General features: G+C 37.0%; 1 protein-coding gene across 1 annotated transcript in view; it reads left to right on the top strand.

The window, feature by feature from the left end:
• Nucleotides 1-18892, top strand: part of TPTE2 (transmembrane phosphoinositide 3-phosphatase and tensin homolog 2) — a 130181-nt gene that overhangs the window by 66239 nt on the left and 45050 nt on the right. Inside the window, 3 exon segments of the mRNA XM_063792403.1 lie at nucleotides 4485-4544; nucleotides 11420-11470; nucleotides 12944-13105. Of these exon segments, the coding sequence (XP_063648473.1) occupies nucleotides 4485-4544; nucleotides 11420-11470; nucleotides 12944-13105 (273 nt within the window).

The raw sequence follows: 18892 nt of genomic DNA, 5'->3' as shown, positions 1-18892 counted from the left end.
CAGCCAATCAGCCATGAATGCCCATGTCCTGGACCTAAGAAAGAGCTCCATGGGCTACTTCCAGAGGACATGCCCCTAGGCCAGCTGAGCAGCCTCGTGTCCACATCCTGGCTTATAGAAGCAGTCCCCTGGGCTTCCCCTGGCAGGCACCACCCAGGCCAGCTGAGCAGCAGTGTGCCCACATCCTGAGCTAGAATAGCTCTATGGACTACCCCCAGCAGACACACATCCAGGACAGCTGAGAAGTCATTTGACTGTATCCCAGGCCTGAGAAACACCCCCTCTTGGCCAGCCCTGACAAAGATATCTTCAGTCCAGCTTAGCAGCTATGCAGCTATATATTTGGCCCATGAGTTTCCCCCAGCAGACTGGCTGCAGGCCAGATGAGCAGCTGTGTACCCACATAACAGGTAGGGGAAACAGCCCTTCAGGCCACTCCTGGAGTGCATGCTTCCAGGCCAGGCAAACAGCTGTGTGCCTGCGTCCTGGGCCTGAGAAACTGTCCTGCAAAGCACATCTGGCAGTCATGCCCTGGTTGAGCAACTGCATCCCCATGTTCCTGGCTAGAGTGACAGCACCATGGCCAGCCGCATAAAGCCATACTCCAAGTTTTCTGACCCAATGTATGCCTGCACACACCCCTACCCTGAGAAACAGCCCAGTGAGCCCACCCCTGGCAAGGCTGCACCACCATCACCACAAACTTCCTCAGCCTAGGCCACTGAGTAACTTGCAAATGTTACTAGTGTAGATCACAGCTGAATAAACTACATGGAGACTACACTTACTGCATCCATGTAGAACCAAGGCCAGTATACCCCAATGAACTGACATCCAAGACCTATTCATAGAAATAAATTCATACAAGTAAACCTACTCCATAAAATTGGAAAAGGTGACTTTTTCACCAGATGCATAGAAATCAATTTAGAAACACAGCAACCGTGAAAATGCAAGAAAACATGTCATCTACAAAGGGAAATAATAATTATCCAGTAATAGAACCCAATCATAAACATAAGAGATGACAGAAAAAAGAATAATCTTAAGGAAACTCAGTGAGATATAAGGTAATACAGATAGACAAGTCAATGAAATCAGGAAAACATGATTTGAAAGAGAAATTCAGTAAAGATACAGATATCATAAAAATAACCAAACAGAAGCCCTAAGAGCTAAACAGTTCAATGGATGAAATGAAAAAATACAATCAATGGCTTTACAGACAAGAACAAGCAGAAGAAATAATTTCTGAACTTGAAGACAAGTCTTTTGAAATAACACAGGCAGGCAAAAAAGGATAAAAAAGAATGAAAAAAGCCTACAGGATTTATGGGACACCATTAATTTGATCAAATATTCATATTATGGGCATTCCAGAAGGAAAAGTGAAGAGAAAATATGAGGAAAACATATTTAATAAAATGAGAGCATAAAACTTCCTAACTCTTGAGAGAGAGCTAGACGTCTAGTTCCAGGAAGATCAAAGAACCCCAAATACATTCAACCCAGACATTATAGTCAAATTGTGAAAAATCAAAGACAAAGATTTTTTAAAATAGCAAGAGAAAAGTAACACATTTATAATGGAATCCCCATTAGACTAACAGCTGATTTCCCAGCAGAAACCTTAGGCTAGAAGAGAATGGGATGATATATTCGAAGTTCTGAAAGAAAAAAAAACTTTCAGCTGAGAATATTATACCCAGCACAGCTATCCTTTACAAATGAAGAAGACATAAAATCTGTCATAGATAAACAAAAACCAAGATAATTCATCACCACTAGACCAGCCTTACAAGAAATGCTCAAGGGAGTCTTACATCTGGAAGTAAAAAGATGATAACCACCATCATAAAAACATGCAAAACTTTAAAAGTTACTGTTAGAGTCAATGCATAAAGGAGAAAGAGAAAGGAATGAAGCCTTATCACTATAGAAAACTACCCAACTTCAAAAGTAAACAGGAAGAAAGGAATAAAACATATACAAAACAACCAGAAAACAATAAAATGTTGGAAGTAACTCCTCACCTACCAATAATAACTTTGAATGTTAATAGATTAAATACCCCATGAAGGATATAGACTTACTGAGTGGATTAAAAAATAAGACCTAACTATATTTTATCTATAAGAAACTCATCTTACCGGTAAAGAAACACATAGACTGATAATGAAGGGATGCAAAAAGATATTCTATGCAAATGGAAGCCAAAAGTGAGCAGGAATAGCTATACTTGTATCAGACAAAACAGAGTTCAAGTTAAAAACCATAAAAATGGACAAACAAGATTATTTTGTAATAATAAAGGGTTCAATTCAGCAAGAAATATAATTGTAATATGTGTATAATTGTAAATATGTATGCACTGAAACACCAGAGCACCTAGATATATAAAGTGAATATTAATAGATCTAAAGAGGGAGATAGACCCCATTACAATAAGACTTGGGCACTTCCATATCCCACTCTCAGCATTGGGCAAATCATCTAGACAGAAAATCAACAAAGAAACATCAGACTTAAACTCCACCATAGACCAAATGGACATAAATAACAAACATATACAGAACATCTCACCTAACAGCTGCAGAATACACATTCTTTTCATCAGCACATGAAACATTATCCAAGATAGACCATATGTTAGGTTACAAAACAAGTCTCAACAAATTTTTAAAAATTGAAATTCTATCAGGTATCTTATCTTACCACAGTGGAATAAAACTAGACATTCATAACAAGAGGAACATTCAAAACTATACAGACGTATGGAAATTAAACAACATGCCCTTGAGTTACAATGAGTGAAGAAAGAAATTAACAATGAAATTTAAGAATTCCTTGAAACAAATGTAACTAGAAACACAATATACCAAAACAGGAGACACAGCAAAAGCAGTTATTGAGAAGTATGTTTTTAGCTTCATCCATGTCCCTACAAAGGACATGAACTCATCATTTTTTCAGCAAACTATCGCAAGGACAAAACACCAAACATTGCATGTTCTCACTCATAGGTGGGAATAGAACAATGAGAACACTTGGACACAGGAAGGGGGATATCACACACTGGGGCCTGATTGGGTAGGGGGAGGGGGGAGGGATAGCATTAGAAGATATACCTAATGTAAATGACGAGTTAATGGGTGCAGCACACCAACACGGCACATGTATACATATGTAACAAACCTGCACATTGTGCACATGTACCCTAGAACTTAAAGTATAAAAAAAAAAGAAGTATGTTTTTAGCAATAAATGCCTGGATCAAAAAATCTAGAAAACTTTCAAATAAACCACTGAACAATTCTACCTCAAGAAACTAGAATAGTAAGAACAAACCAAACCCCAAATTGTTAAAAGGAAATAAATAATGAAGACCAAACAGAAATAAACAGATTTGAGGCAAAAATTACAAAAGGTTAACAACAAAAAGCAGGTTTAAAAAATATCAACAAACCATTAGCTAGACTAATTAAGAAAAAGGGAAGACCCAAATAAGTAAAATCAGAAACACAAAAAAGAGACCTCATAACAGATATGAAAGAAATAAAAAGAATTATTAGAGACTATTATGAGCAACTCTACAATAAATTTGAAAACCTAGAGGAAGTGGACAAAATCCTTGACCCATACGACCTACCAAGACTAACCAAGAAGAAATAGAAAACCTGAACAAACCAAAAACAAGTAATGAGATTGAATCAGTAATAAAAAGGCTTTCAACAAAGTCCAGGACCTGATGGCTTCACCACTTAATCCTCACTTGTGAAAGGAAGAGTCATTTGCCACAGCAAACTTCATTGTCCTATTTTAAGAAATTGCCTCAGCCACTCCAACCATTGGCAACCACCACTCTGATCAGTCAGCAGCCATGAACATGGAGGCAACGCCCTCTACCAGCAAAAAGACTGTGACTTGCTAAAGGCTTAGGTGATCATTAGCATTTTTTAACCAATAAAGTAGTTTTTAATTAAAGTATGTACATAAGTTTTTTGAACATAATGCCATTGCAAACTTAACAGGCTACAGTGTAGGGTAAACATAACTTTTATATGCACAGGGGAACCAAAACATTTGTGTGAGTTGCTTAATGCAGTTTTTGCTTTATTGCAGTGGTCTGGAATGAAACCCACAATGTCTTTGAGATATGTGTATACCTATATTATTTATATATTATATATCTGTATACATATTCTTTTATATATCTTTATATACATATATATAGAAAGGGACAGAGAGAGAAAAGAAGATAAAAATATGCAAAATTCAGTGTTGGGAGTATCCATGAGGAAAGAGTTTCTGGTTAATGATTGTTATTTTCTTTCTTAAATATTAGGTCTTCCAGTGAGCTAAGTCATGTTTACTATATCCTTTAGATTCATGGGATTCTTGTTATTCAAATATATTTTTCATCACTATTTTGTGTAGCAAATATCTAATGATATATTTTTGCATTTTTTTTTTGGTGGCTAAAGAATGTTAGAACGACTTTCCAAGTTTGAAGTTGGAGATGCTGAAAATGTTGCTTCATATGAGTAAGTCAGTTTGAAGTTTGAAAGGAGGGAGCCATTGATGGATCTCTTACCTTTAGTGAAACAGGGCTTCCGCTAAGGCAAGAAGGAAAAAGGGAAACTGTGGAAAGATATCAAAATGTATGGGTGGGAGGGTGCACCGTATTTACTCCAGTTGAATTCTTAGACAAGTATTATTTTGAAAAAAAAATTCCATCCATTCAGAAATAAATGTTCTTCTAGCTTGAAAATGTAAAAAGTATTCTTAGAGGAAATTAATTCCATTAAAAGTTTTTTTTTAAAAAACAGGAATGCAGAATGCTACTTAACTCATCAATAGTGAACGTTTCTCATTTTTACTGGATATGGTGTGATTCCCAATTTTGTAGATTTTGCCTATGAGCAAATAGTATTGATAGCAAAAGCAAACATGTTTTGCTGACTAAAGACCTCTTTATGCTCATTGGGATTTTATTCTTATTTGTTTCTCATCTCACTAGAGTACTTCCTGTTGCACTGACCTGAAGGCATTTTATCATGTACTCACTGTAATGAAACAGTACATTCTTAAACTGGCTTGTGTCTGAACTGCAGACATATTCAGGAGATTTTTCTTCTGCTTCTTTCTTGCCCAGTTGTATAACCATTCACCAGCTTGTGTCAATGCTGGAGAGGAAGTACTGCCATAGAGGAAGTTAACTCACCATGGTTGTAAGCTGTTGGTGTCTAAACAAAGATTGGAAACAAAGAGGGCAAATACAAATAGTTTTTCAAATTACCCTGAATTTGCCACTGAATTAAACTGTGTGTCTGCAAATTAGCTATATGTTTTCTGTAATGGAGCTGCCCAGGGCCGAAACAAAATTAGACAGATTAAGCAAGGCAAACATTTCCTTCTTTCCCCACTCCAAACAAAATAAAGCAGGTTTTCATTTTATTTTATTTTTAAATTACAAAGTCTCATTACATAGATATAGGAGGAATTTGCAGTAGTCCCTGTGAGAAATGCTGGTGTTTCATACCAGGGGGATGATATTGGATTTATAGTAAAAGCTGGAATCAGTGCTTGGCTTTGACATCATATATTCATTCACCTGATACTCAGCAAGTCACTAACCCTCTTTAACTTTCAGATTATTCAAATGTAAACTGGCTATAATGCAATCTATGTGCTGGATATTGTATTGTAAAAAATTAGTAATAAAACGAAAATAACATGCAAAAATACTTTGAAAACTCTGTAGTTCTGTAAATAGGTTTTATTCTAAAAACTGAAAATAACGTAAGAGTTCATTAAAGGAAAATCAGAAAATACAATCAACAAATCTAACCACATATAGTCATTCTTAAACTTTGATGCATGCACTTCTAAGTTCTTTAGGCATATACTTTTTTGTTTACAGATATGAGACCATACTTATTCTTTTGTAAATAACCTTATTACTTAATGACATCATGACTATATTTTTTTGTTAATATATATTCATGTGCACTTACAACATTATTTGCAACAGTTGTGTAATATTTCATGGTGTAGACGAGCTATAATTCATTTAATAGTCAGATATTGCTGAACAATTAAGTTTTTTACAAGTTTTTAACTGTTACAAAAATGAATATATTTGAGGCTAAATCTCTATATTGTTGGTTATTTGCTTGTTATAAATTCTCAGAAGTGGAAATTCTGTGTCAAAGGGAATGATTGTGACGCTATTGATATTGATATGTGCTTTAACATCAAGATGCAAAGTGTACATTTCTCCCCCCCCACACTTAACACTAGCCATCATTGATTTCTCTGATATTAGTAAATATATTTGTTCTAATGCACATTCTTTGATACACCTTCATTTATCCTTTTCTGTCTTTGGACTGAAAAGTTAAATCTATTGATCCTTTTTCTATTTTATGTAATATAAGCAATTTCTCCCAGGTTGTCTTGCTTTTCACTATATAAAAGCATTTAATCCTCATGTAATCAAATGTATCTGTTCCTTTCTTTGTGATTTTGCCTTTAATGTTATTCTCAGAAAGTCCTTCTTACCCCAAGATTTTAAATATATTCACCAAAATTTCTGTTTTGAATTTATTTTCTTCATTTAAATAAAATATCTGCCCTGAATTTACTTTGTCTTAAGGTATAAAGTGTAGAAATTTACTTTTCTCCTAAGTGACTCATAGTTTTCTCAGCATGAAAATGTCATCCCCCTATATTGTCCTTACCCTGTTTTAGTGATCTAGAGTGAGCAGGAAGACCAGAGTCACTACAGTGTTTTTCGTGCTTTACATCATGGCCACCTCCCTACCCCCAGAGTCTGTACCAGAGAAAAATGTGTCCAGTGGGAGAGATAGCACCTGCCTTCAATACAAATCCCATTTCATTAAACATGGTCTTGTTAGTGTCATGTAGCTTCCACCTTCTATTGATAAAAAATGAGTCATGTTCATAGTTAATATTTGTGCTTTTAATTCAACTTTGATATTAATATTGGAACTTTTAGTGTTTTAAGGTTTAGTATCTCATATCTTTTTCTATCTCTTTTTTTTTTTTTTGAGCCGGAGTCTCGCTCTGTCACCAGGCTGGAGTGCAGTGACACCACTCAGCTCACTGCAACCTCCGCCTCCCAGGTTCAAGCGATTCTCCTGCCTCAGCCTCCTGAGTAGCTGGGACTACAGTCACGCACCACCACGCCCAGCTAATTTTTTGTATTTTTAGTAGAGATGGAGTTTCACCATGTTTGCCAGGATGGTCTCGATCTCTTGACCTCATGATCCGCCCACCTTGGCCACCCAAAGTGCTGGGATTACAGGCGTGAGCCACCGCGCCTGGCCTCTATCTCTTTATTTTTGAATTGTCATTTAAATTTAGTTTTTGTCTCTCGTGTATAGCATGTAATGCCTTTAATTTCAAAGTTATCTGAGAGTATTTCTCAATATGCAGTATGAGAGTAATATGTTTGTATTTATGATTTCTGGTATGTTTGGTTTTATTTATCATCTTTTTCTTTATTAAAAATACTTTGATATTTTCTTTGTAAATTTGTCTATATTTTGCTATTAATTGATTTGTTTTTATCCCTTGCATTTTTTATTGATATGCAAGTCAGAAGCCCATTTCTAGTCTATCAATGTTTATATTTAAATGCTTAGAAAACATAATTATACCATTTTTTCCATCACTATCGAGACGTACCTGTGAAAGATAAGAAATGCAACCTGCCTTTACTTCTGTCTTCTTCCACACCTTGAATCCTAGTGTAAGAATGCCTAAAAATTCAAATCAATACTATTATTCATGATTTTATATTATTTATCTTTACTTTTAGAATCATTTATTTACATTTTCACCTGCTACATTTTTTTATTATTATACTTTAAGTTTTAGGGTACATGTGCACATTGTGCAGGTTTGTTACATATTTATGCATGTGCCATGTTGGTGTGCTGTACCCATTAATTCGTCATTTACATTAGGTGTATCTCCTAATGCTATCCCTCCCCAATCCCCCCACCCCATGACAGGGCCCGGTGTGTGATGTTCCCCTTCCTGTGTCCAAGGGTTCTCATTGTTCAATTCCCACCTGTGAGTGAGAACATGCAGTGTTTGGTTTTCTGACCTTGCGATAGTTTGCGAGAATGATGGTTTCCAGCTTCATCCATGTCCCTACAAAGGACATGAACTCATCCTTTTTTATGGCTGCATAGTATTCCATGGTGTATATGTGCCACATTTTCTTAATCCAGTCTATCATTGTTGGACATTTGGGTTGGTTCCAAGTCTTTGCTATTGTGAATAGTGCCGCAATAAACATACATGTGCATGTGTCTTTATAGCAGCATGATTTATAATCCTTTGGGTATATACCCAGTAATGGGATGGCTGGGTCAAATGGTATTTCTAGTTTTAGATCCTTGAGGAATCACCACACTGTCTTCCACAATGGTTGAACTTGTTTACAGTCCCACCAACAGTGTAAAAGTGTTCAATTTCTCCACCTCCTCTCCAGCACCTGTTGTTTCTTGACTTTTTAATTATCGCCATTCTAACTGGTGTGAGATGGTATGTCATTGTGGTTTTGATTTGCATTTCTCTGATGGCCAGTGATGGTGAGCAATTTTTCATGTGTCTGTTGGCTGCATAAATGTCTTCTTTTGAGAGGTGTCTGTTCATATCCTTTGCCCACTTTTTGATGGGGTTGTTTGTTTTTTTCTTGTAAATTTGTTTGAGTTCTTTGTAGATTCTGGATATTAGCCCTTTGTCAGATGAGTAGATTGCAAAAATTTTCTCCCATTCTGTAGGTTGCCTGTTCACTCTGATGGTAGTTTCTTTTGCTGTGCAGAAGCTCTTTAGTTTAATTAGATCCTGTTTGTCAATTTTGGCTTTTGTTGCCATTGCTTTTGTTCACCTGCTACATTTTTATGCTACATTAACAATTATTATTTAGACTTACCTAATTTTGAGTTTATATTATTTACCATCTTTTCTCTGTAAGTCATCTTCCTTATTTCTGTGTTCTTCATTTTGATTCATTGCTCAGCTGACTCAAGCACTTTGAGTAATTGTTTTTAGGAAAGGTACATGGAGGCTATGCTTCGTGTTGCTTCATGTTGGAGTGTCTGTCTGTTGCTCCCGAGTGTGAACAGTACTTTTCCTGGATATGGATTTACTGAGTCATAGTTATTTCCCTGCAAACTCTGCACATAACTGCTTGAAGCTGCATTTACATAGTACACTTTTTTTTAACCAAAAAAGTCTCAATTGTGTATTTACTTGGTATAGTTTCAGGGAACACTGAAACAGATTAAGGGGCTAAAGCCACCCAAGCCACTTCTTCATGCCTTCGTAATCTGTCAGACTTGGTTCTGTATGGTGACATTGTCAAGTGAGTTCAGATTTATGACATTTCCTTGATACCTGGAGATCCAGTAGACTGTGTGGGATCAGAGGTTCTTGTAGTAAGGGCATGGCAACTTGAGGAGAGAATTCACCTCTTTTGGCCAATTGATCCTCCATCTACATCAGCCTTAACTCTCCAAGCCTGGGCGGAGGTGGTGGGTCCAGGTGGAGAGGGGAAGATTAGACGGATTGGGGATTTCCTTTATCTCAGGTTAACCTAACATCATTCATCAAAGGCCAATTTTGTTTTTTTTAACTTTTATTTTAGGTTTGGAGGTACACGTGGGGTTTGTTATGTAGGTAAACTTGTGTCAGGGAGGTTTTTTTTTTTAACATATTATTTCATCATCCAGGTATTAAACTCAGTACTCAAATAGTTATCTTTTCTGCTCCTCTCTCTCCTCCTACCCTCCCCACTTAAGTAGACCCCAGTGTCTATTTCCTTCTTTGTGTTCATCAGTCCTTATGATTTAGCTACCACTGATAGGTGAGAACATTCAGTATTTGGTTTTCTGTTTCTGCACTAGTTTGCTAAGGATAAGAGCCTCCAGATCCATCCATGTTCCCACAAAATACATGATCTCATTCTTTTTTTATGGCTGCATAGTATTCCATGGTATATATGTACCACATTTTCTTTATCCAGTCTGTCATTGATGGGTACCTAGGTTGATTCCATGTCTTTGCTATTGTAAATAGTGCTGCAGTGAACATTCATATGCATGTATCTTTATAGTAGAATGATTTACATTCCTCTGGGTATCTACTCAGTAATGGGATTGCTCAGTCAAATAGTTCTGCTTTTAGCTCTTCAAGGTATTGCTATACTGCTTTTTACAGTGGTTGAACTAATTTACACTCCCACCAACAATGTATAAGTGTTCCCTTTTCTCTGCAACCTTGCCTGCATCTGTTATTTTTTGACTTTTTAGTAATAGCCATTCTGACTGGTGTGAAATGGTATCTCATTGTGGTTTTGATTTGCATTTCTCTAATCTGTGATATTGAGCTTTTATTCGTATGCTTGTTGGCCACATGCATGTCTTCTTTTGAGAAATGTCTGTTCATGTCAAAGGCCAATTGTCAGTGCCCCAGTTCTGCTCAGTATCTGCCCTCTTTGTTCTCCAGTCTTAGGCACAGGCTGTGAGCATTGTCTTAGGATTAATGGCTCTCGGGGTGGAATTTGAGTCCTGTGTTGGAGGCTTCAGTATGACAGAAACTTCCTGAAGACTTCTCCTACTGAAGTCTCCTGTGTTGGAGGCTTCTCCTCCTGAAGAGCCTCCAACACAGGAGGCTTCAGTAGGACAAAAAAAATTGTTCCTCATCAGCTACCTTGTCTCCAGCCATAAGGTAAAATGAGGCATTATTGGAGGCTCTATCAAACAGGTTCTCCTTCCTTTGATTAATGGAAGGAGCCCAGTCTTTCGGGTGTTTGTCCTTTGAAGTATATCTTACTAAAATGTCTTACCTCTGAAGTTCATTTGCAACCTCATATGCGACTCTTGCTCATGTGTATCTGTTCACTAGGTGTCTAGTTTGAGGAGATGACAAGAGCATCATTTACTCTCCCTATGCTCATTCCTGAAACACCTTATTTTATTGCAGTGGAAACTGAGATCTGGCCAAAGTTTGATGATTTGCCCAGGCTGGCATTAAAATACAGTTCTCTTCTACCAACCTTTTCTGTCTTCATGCTATACTCCTTGAGTTGATGACCACAAGTTTAAGTTTAGTATTGCCATAAAGTTGGGGTTGGGGCTTTGCATGCAATGGAAATGTTACTAAACATCCAAAGTTTACTGTCTTCTGGATAGCATAGTAAACAAGTAAAATACTCATGGAGCAGGAAGAATAAAATTTTAGCTATTAGTAAAAAGCATTTTGTTATACAACTTCTGAATAATTTTCTTTTAAAATTATATTTATAAAGGCCTTTGTTTTTTGGTTAAATTTACAATATAAGAAGAAATCTGGTTAATTTTATTTTTACTTCTTTTTGCAGCAGCAAGAGTAAGAAAATTGTGCATTCAATTGTATCATCCTTTGCATTTGGGTATGTGAGACATAGAAAACACCATGTATTAAATATATCTGAGACTTGGCTGGGTGCAGTGGCTCATGCCTGTAATCCCAGCACTCTGGGGGGCTGAGGCGGGCAGATCACATGAAGTCAGGAGTTCAAGACCAGCCTGGCTAACATGGTGAAACTCCATCTCTACTAAAAATACAAAAATTAGCCAAGCATAATGGCAGGTGCCTGTAATCCCAGCTACTCAGGAGGCTGAGGCAGAAGAATCGCTTGGACCGAGGAGGCATAGGTTGCAGTGAGCTGAAATTGCACCATTGCACTGCAGCCTTGGTGACACAGCAAGACTCCATGTAAAAAAAAAAAGAAAAAAAAATATGAGTCTCATATGCATCTATACATACATATATATGAGACTTAATACTTCAATGAGAAACACTGAAATAAAATAACAAAAGAGCATTTCCACTGTCCATCAGTTGCTAAGTAGCCATGTGCCCCATCTAATGTAATGTAATTTATCATGGAATTTTGGTTTAAGCTGGACATTAAGAATTGCAAATAAATGGCTTTTGCCTAAGATTAATAGTAACATATTAATATTGTTTTTCTTCCATCTGCAAAAGTAACATTAATGAAAATCAAATGTTAAAATTCTATAATTATTAGTAAAGTGTTTTATTAAGTACCTTATACATCTGGAATTACTCTTTAATTCTGGAAACAATTTACTTAGACTCTTCTCTACATAAGAGTACGATTTCATACTATGATATAGATTTATGCAATATAATTGTTTCCTTTTGAATTAATAATATTTGAATTTGAGCTGCAAGTTTTTAAAAAAGTACTTCAAAGGCTAATTCATCTTCGTGGATTAGGCAAATAGTCTAATCAATTTATGGAGAATGTATTTGCAATATGTAACAGCAAGTGGCAGGAGGTACTTTAGAGTTCAAGACTCATGTGCCCATCACTATGCTAGAAGCACCCATAAATATGGAATCATGGACTTGTTGAAAATGTCACTGATGAAAAATCTTGGTCTTTTAAGAGCTTATGTTACTCATGCTTTCATTTGGTTTTTATTAATAAATTCTTTAGAATTATCCAGATTAATGAGGGTTTATTTTTTATGAGAAATTGGTATAAACTTCTTATGAAATTCTGAAATTTTAGGAAGAGTTTGTAAACAGACACAGGTGATTTTAATTCAGTTTTGCTTTTCTCTCTTGAGGTGTTGGTCTGATGTGTCTACTATAAAAGGCCATGATAATATCTTGTGAAGTGGTTTGGTGAGAATTTTGTTTATTAAGAACTGCTTCTATTGGGTGAAAACAGTGATTTTTCTGAGATTCTAAGGCATTACAGTTTTTCCTGCCACTGGGCAGCTTAATACTAAATAATAACATTTTGGTACCTGATCAGTGGCTTAAATATAGTATAGATATAGGGACAAATGCCCCTTTATCTTTGCATTTATTTATTTATTTATTTTAGAATATTTGGAGTTTTCCTGGTCTTACTGGATGTCACTCTCCTCCTTGCCGACCTAATTTTCACTGACAGCAAACTTTATATTCCTTTGGAGTATCGTTCTATTTCTCTAGCTATTGGCTTATTTTTTCTCACGGATGTTCTTCTTCGAGTATTTGTAGAAGGGTAAGTTTGATTATTTTTATAATGCATTAAGCTATTTTGTACTTTTATAAGAAGCACTTTGGGAGGCTGAGGTGGGAGGATCCCAAGGTCAGGAGTTCGAGACAATCCTGGCCAACATGGTGAAACCCCGTCTCTATTAAAAATACAAAAATTAGCTGGGCATGGTGGTGGTTGCCTGTAATCCCAGCTACTTGGGAGGCTGAGGCAGGAGAATTGTTTGAACCTGGGAGGCAGAAGTTGCGTTGAGCTGAGATCACGCCATTGCACTCTAGCCTGGGTGACAGGGCGAGACTCTATCTCAAAAAAAAAAAAAAAAAAAAAAAGGAAGCATTTTAAAATAATTAACAGGAGCATTCACCACAAACTGACTTAAGAGCCTTTGGGCCTTACGAGAACATTGGTGGTAGTCTGGTTGTACCCCCCATGGCCTGTGTTTGAGGTGGCCATGGATTGATGCTCCTCTGCCTTTGGACAGGGGTGGAAAGAGTGGGAGGGACTGCATCTTGTGGTTTGAGTGACAGCTCAGCCGTAGCACAGTAAAACACTAGGTAGACTTTTAAAGTTTTTGATCTAGGCCCTGATTCCCAGACAGCACCTTTGGATCCACCTGGAGGCTAGGACAACTTGCCATCCTGAAGGGAAGGACACAGGCCTGGCTGTTTTTACCATGTGATGACTGTAGAGCCCCAGGGCCTTCAGCAAACTTCTGCAATAGCTAAGGAGTGGTTACAGCAGGTCTTGGGCAAGACCCAGTGCTGTGCTGGCCTCAGGTCTGACCCAATGCAGTCACAGTATTGGTGGCCACAGGGGTGCTTGTGTCACTCAACCCCAAGCTTTAGGTGCCTCAGAACAGAGAGAGAGAGACTCTTTGTTTGGGGGAAAGTAAGGGAAGAAAACAAGAGTCTCCTTTTGGTAATGCAGAGAATTATCCTGGATCTTGTCCAAGACCATTAAGGCAGTACCACTATAAGTCTGCAAGAACCACAGAGTTTAGGAGGCTTGGGGTGCCGCCTAGAGCAGATAGAGCTTAGATCACAATATCCAAGTTCTTTCAAATATCTGGAAAGCCTTCCCAAGAAAGATGGGTACAAACAAGCCCTGACAGTGAAAACTACAATAAATACAGTGAAAACTACAATAAATGCAGTGAAAACTACAATAAATACCTAACTCTTCAATGCCCAGACACCAAAGAACATCTGCTAGCATCAACACTATCCAGGAAAACATGACCTCACCAAATGAACTAAATAAGACATTGGGGGCCAATCCTGTAGAAATAGATATATGTGACCTTTTAGACAAAGAAATCAAAATAGCTGTGTTGAGGGAACTCAAAGAAATTCAAGATAAGACAGAGAAGGAATTCATAATTCTATTAGATAAGTTTAACAAATTGAAATAATTTAAAAGAATCAAGCAGAAATTCTGGAGCCAAAAAATGTAATTGGCACACCAAAGAATGCATTAGAGTCTTTTAATAGCAGAATTGATAAACCAGAAGAAAGAATTAATGAGCTTGAAGACAGGCTATTTCAAAATACATAGAGGAGACAAAGGAAAGAATAAAAAACAATGACGCATGCCTACAGGATCTAGAAAATAGCCTCAAAAGGACAAATCTAAGTGGTATTGGCCTTAAAGAGGAGGTGGGGAGTGTAGAAAGTTTATTCAAAGGGATAGTAACAGAACGTCCCAAACCTACAGAAAGATATCAATATCCAAGTACAAGAAAGTTATAAAACACCGAGCAGATGTAACTCAAAGAAGACTACCTCAAGGAATTTAATAATCACAGTCCCAAAGATCAAGGATAAAGAAAGGATCTTAAAAGCAGCAAGAGAAAAGAAACCAATAATATACGATGGAGCTACAATATATCTGGCAGCAGACTCTTTAGTAGAAACGTTTCAGGCCAGGAGAGAGTGGCATGACATATTGAAAGTGCTGAAGGAAAAAAACATTTACCCTAGAACAGTGTATCCAGTGAAAATATCCTTCAAAGTGAAGGGGAAATAAAGACTTTTCCACACAAAAGCTGAGGGATTTTGTCAACACCAGACCTGTCCTAGAAGAAATGCTAAAGGGAGTATTTCAATCAGAAAGATAAGGACATTAATGAGCAATAAGTAACAACCTGAAGGTATAAAACTCACTGGTAATAGTAGGTATACAGAAAAATGCAGAATGTTATAACATTGTAACTATGATGTATAAACTACTCTTATTCTAAGTAGAGAGACTAAACTATGAGCCAATCAAAAATATTAACTACAACTTTTCAAGACATAGATGGTATAATAAGATATAAATAGAAATAACAAAAAGTTAAATAATAGCGAGACAAATTTAAGTTGTAGGGTTTTTATTAGTTTCCTTTTTACTTGTTTGTTTATGAAAACTGTTATAAGATTAAAATAATGGATTATAAGATAGTATTTACAAGCTTCATGGTAACCTCAAACCAAAAAACATAACAATGGATACATGAAAAATAAAAAACAAGAAACTAAATCATATCACCAGAGAAAATTACCTTCACTAATGGAAGACAGGAAGGAAAGAAGGAAGAGAAGACCCCAAAACAACCAGAAAACAAATAACAAAATAGCAGGAGTGAGTCCTTACTTATCAATAATAACATTGAGTGTCAGCAGACTAAACTTTTCAATCAAAAGACAGAGTGGATGAATGGATGAAAGAACAAGACACATCCAGGTGTGGTGGTTCACGCCTGTAATCCCAGCAGTTTGGGAGGCCAAGGCAGGCAGATCATGAGGTCAAGAGCTAGAGACCATCCTGGAAAACATGGTGAAACCCTGTCTCTACTAAAAATACAAAAATTAGCAGGGTGTGGTGGTGCGCACCTGTAGTCCCAGCTACTCAGGAGGCTGAGGCAGGAGAATCACTTGAACCCGGGAGGCAGAGGTTGCAGTAAGCTGAGATGGTGCCACTGCACTCCAGCCTGGTGACAGAGCAAGACTTCATCTCAAAAATAAATAAATAAATAAATAAATAAATAAATAACATAAAAAGATCCATTGATCTGTTGCCTACAGGAAATACTCTTCTCCCATAAAGACACAGGTAGGCTGGAAGTGGTGGCTCACTTCTATAATCCCAGCACTTTGGGAGGCAGAGGCGGGTGGTTTACTGGAGGTCAGGAGTTCAAGACCAGCCTGGCCAATATGGTGAAACCCCGTCTGTCCTAAAAATACAAAAATTAGCTGGGTGTGGTGCTGGGCGCCTGTAATTTCAGCTACTCATGAGGCCGAGGCAGGAGAATCACTTGAACCTGGGAGGCAGAGGTTGCAGTGAGCTGAGATCACACCACTGCACTCCAGCCTGGGTGACAGAGTGAGAGTCAGTCTCAAAAAAAAAAAAATAAATAAAAATAAACAAATGAAAAAACCCAAAAACCAAAACCAAAACCAAAAACATGCTAATATATCTGATAAATATTGATGCAAAAATCCTCAACAAGATACTAGAAAACTGAATTCAACAATATATGGGAAAGATCATTCATCATGACAAGTGGGATGTGTCTCCGGGATGCAAGGATGGTTCAACATTTGCAAATCAATCAATGTGATACATTATATCCACACAATAAAGGATAAAAACCGTAAGATCATTTCAGTTGATGCCAAAAATGCATTTGATAAAATTCAACATCCCTTCATAGTAAACACCCTAAAAAAACTGGGTATAGAAGTAACACACCTAAACATAATAAAAACCATATATGACAGACCCACAGTCAGTACCGTACTGAATGGGGAAAAAATGAAAAGCTTTTCTCTGTGATCTAGAACACAATGAGGATGCCCACTTTTACCACTGTTGTTCAACATAGTACCGGAAGTCCTAGCTAGAGCCATTATAGAAGAGAAAGAAAGGGAATAAAAAAAGAAATCCAAATTGGGATGGAAGAAGTAAAATTATCCTTGTGTTTGCAGATGATACATTTTATTTGGAAAATACTAAAGACTCCACAAAGAAAACTATTAGAACTGATAAATTCAGTAAAGTTGCAGGATACAAAATCAATATACAAAAATCAGTAGCATTTCTATATGTCAACCATGAACCATTTGGAAAGGACATTTAAAAAGTGGTCGTATATGCAATAGCCACAAATAAAATTAAATACCTAGAAATTAACCTAACCAAAGAAGTGTAAGATCTTTATAATGAAAATGATAAAACACTGATGAAAGAAATTGAAGAGGACACCAAGAAATGGAAAGAGATTCCATTTCATGGATTGGAAGAATCAATATTGTTAAAATGTCCATACTATCCAAAGCAATTTACAGATTCAGTGCACTCCTTGTCAAAATATGAATGACATTCTTCACAGAAATAGAAGAAACAATCTTAAAATTTATATGGAGCCACAAAAGACCCAGAATAGCCAAAACTATTCTAAGCAAAAAGAACAAAGCTGGAGGAATCACGTTACCTGACTTCAAATTATACTACAGAACTATATAACCAAAACACCATGGCACTGGCATAAAAACAGACACATAGACCACTGGAACAGAATAGAGAACCCAGAAACAAATCCACACACACTTACAGTGAACTCATTTTTAATAAATGTGCCAAGAACATACATTGAACAAAAGACGTCTCTTCAACAAACGGTTCTGGGAAAACTGGATATACACATACAGAAGAATGCACCTAGACCCCTACCTCTCACCGTATACAAAAATCAAATCAACATGGATTAAAGACTTAAATCTAAGACCTCAATGAAACTACTATACTACAAGAGAACATTGGGAAGAATCTCCAGGACATTGGTCTGAGCAAAAATTACTTGGGCTATACCTGACAAGCACAGGCAACCAAAGCAAAAATGGGCAAATGGGATCACATCAAGTTAAAAAACTGCTTCGTAGCAGAAGAAACAATTAGCAAAGTGAAGAGGCAGCCCACAGAATGGGAGAAAATATTTGCAAACTACCCATCTGAAAAGGGATTAATAACCAGAATATGTAAGGAGCTCAAACAACTCTCTAGGAAAAAATCTAATAATCTAATTTTTTAAATGAGCATAAGATTTGAATAGGCATTTCTCAGAAGAAAACATACAGATGGTAAACAGGCATATCAAGAGATGCTTAACATCATTGATCATTAGAGAAATTCGCAGTGTAGAAAACTACCATGAGATATCATCTCACCCCAGCTAAAATGGTTTATATCCAAAAGTCAGGCAATAACAAATCCTGCCAAAGATGTGAAGATAAGAGAACCCTCATACACTGTTCATGGAAATGTAAATTAGTAGAATCAATTGGAGAACAGTTTGCAGGTTCCTCAAAAAACTAAAAATAGAACTACCATATGATCCAGCAATCCCACTGCTGGGTAGATACCCACAAGAAAGGAAATCAGTATATAGAAGAGATATCTGCATTCCCTGTTTGTTGCAGCACTGTTCATAATGGCTAAGATTTGGAAGCAGCCTAAGTGTCCATCAACAGATGAATGGATAAAGAAAATATAGTACATATACACAAGAGAGTATTATTTAGCCATAAAAAACAATAAGATCCTGGCCAAGTGCAATGGCTCATGCCTGTAATCCCAGCACTTTGGGAGGCTGAGGTGGGCAGATCACCTGAAGTCGGGAGTTCGAGACTAGCCTGACCAACATGGAGAAACCCCATCTCTACTAAAAATACAAAAATTAGCTGGGTGTGGTGTCGGTCGCCTGTAATCCCAGCTACTCGTGAGGCTGAGGCAGGAGAATCGCTTGAACCTGGG

The sequence above is a fragment of the Pan troglodytes genome, chromosome 14, assembly GCF_028858775.2.
Source record: "Pan troglodytes isolate AG18354 chromosome 14, NHGRI_mPanTro3-v2.0_pri, whole genome shotgun sequence".
NCBI lineage: Eukaryota > Metazoa > Chordata > Mammalia > Primates > Hominidae > Pan > Pan troglodytes.
This window is presented reverse-complemented; position numbering and strand designations above follow the sequence as displayed.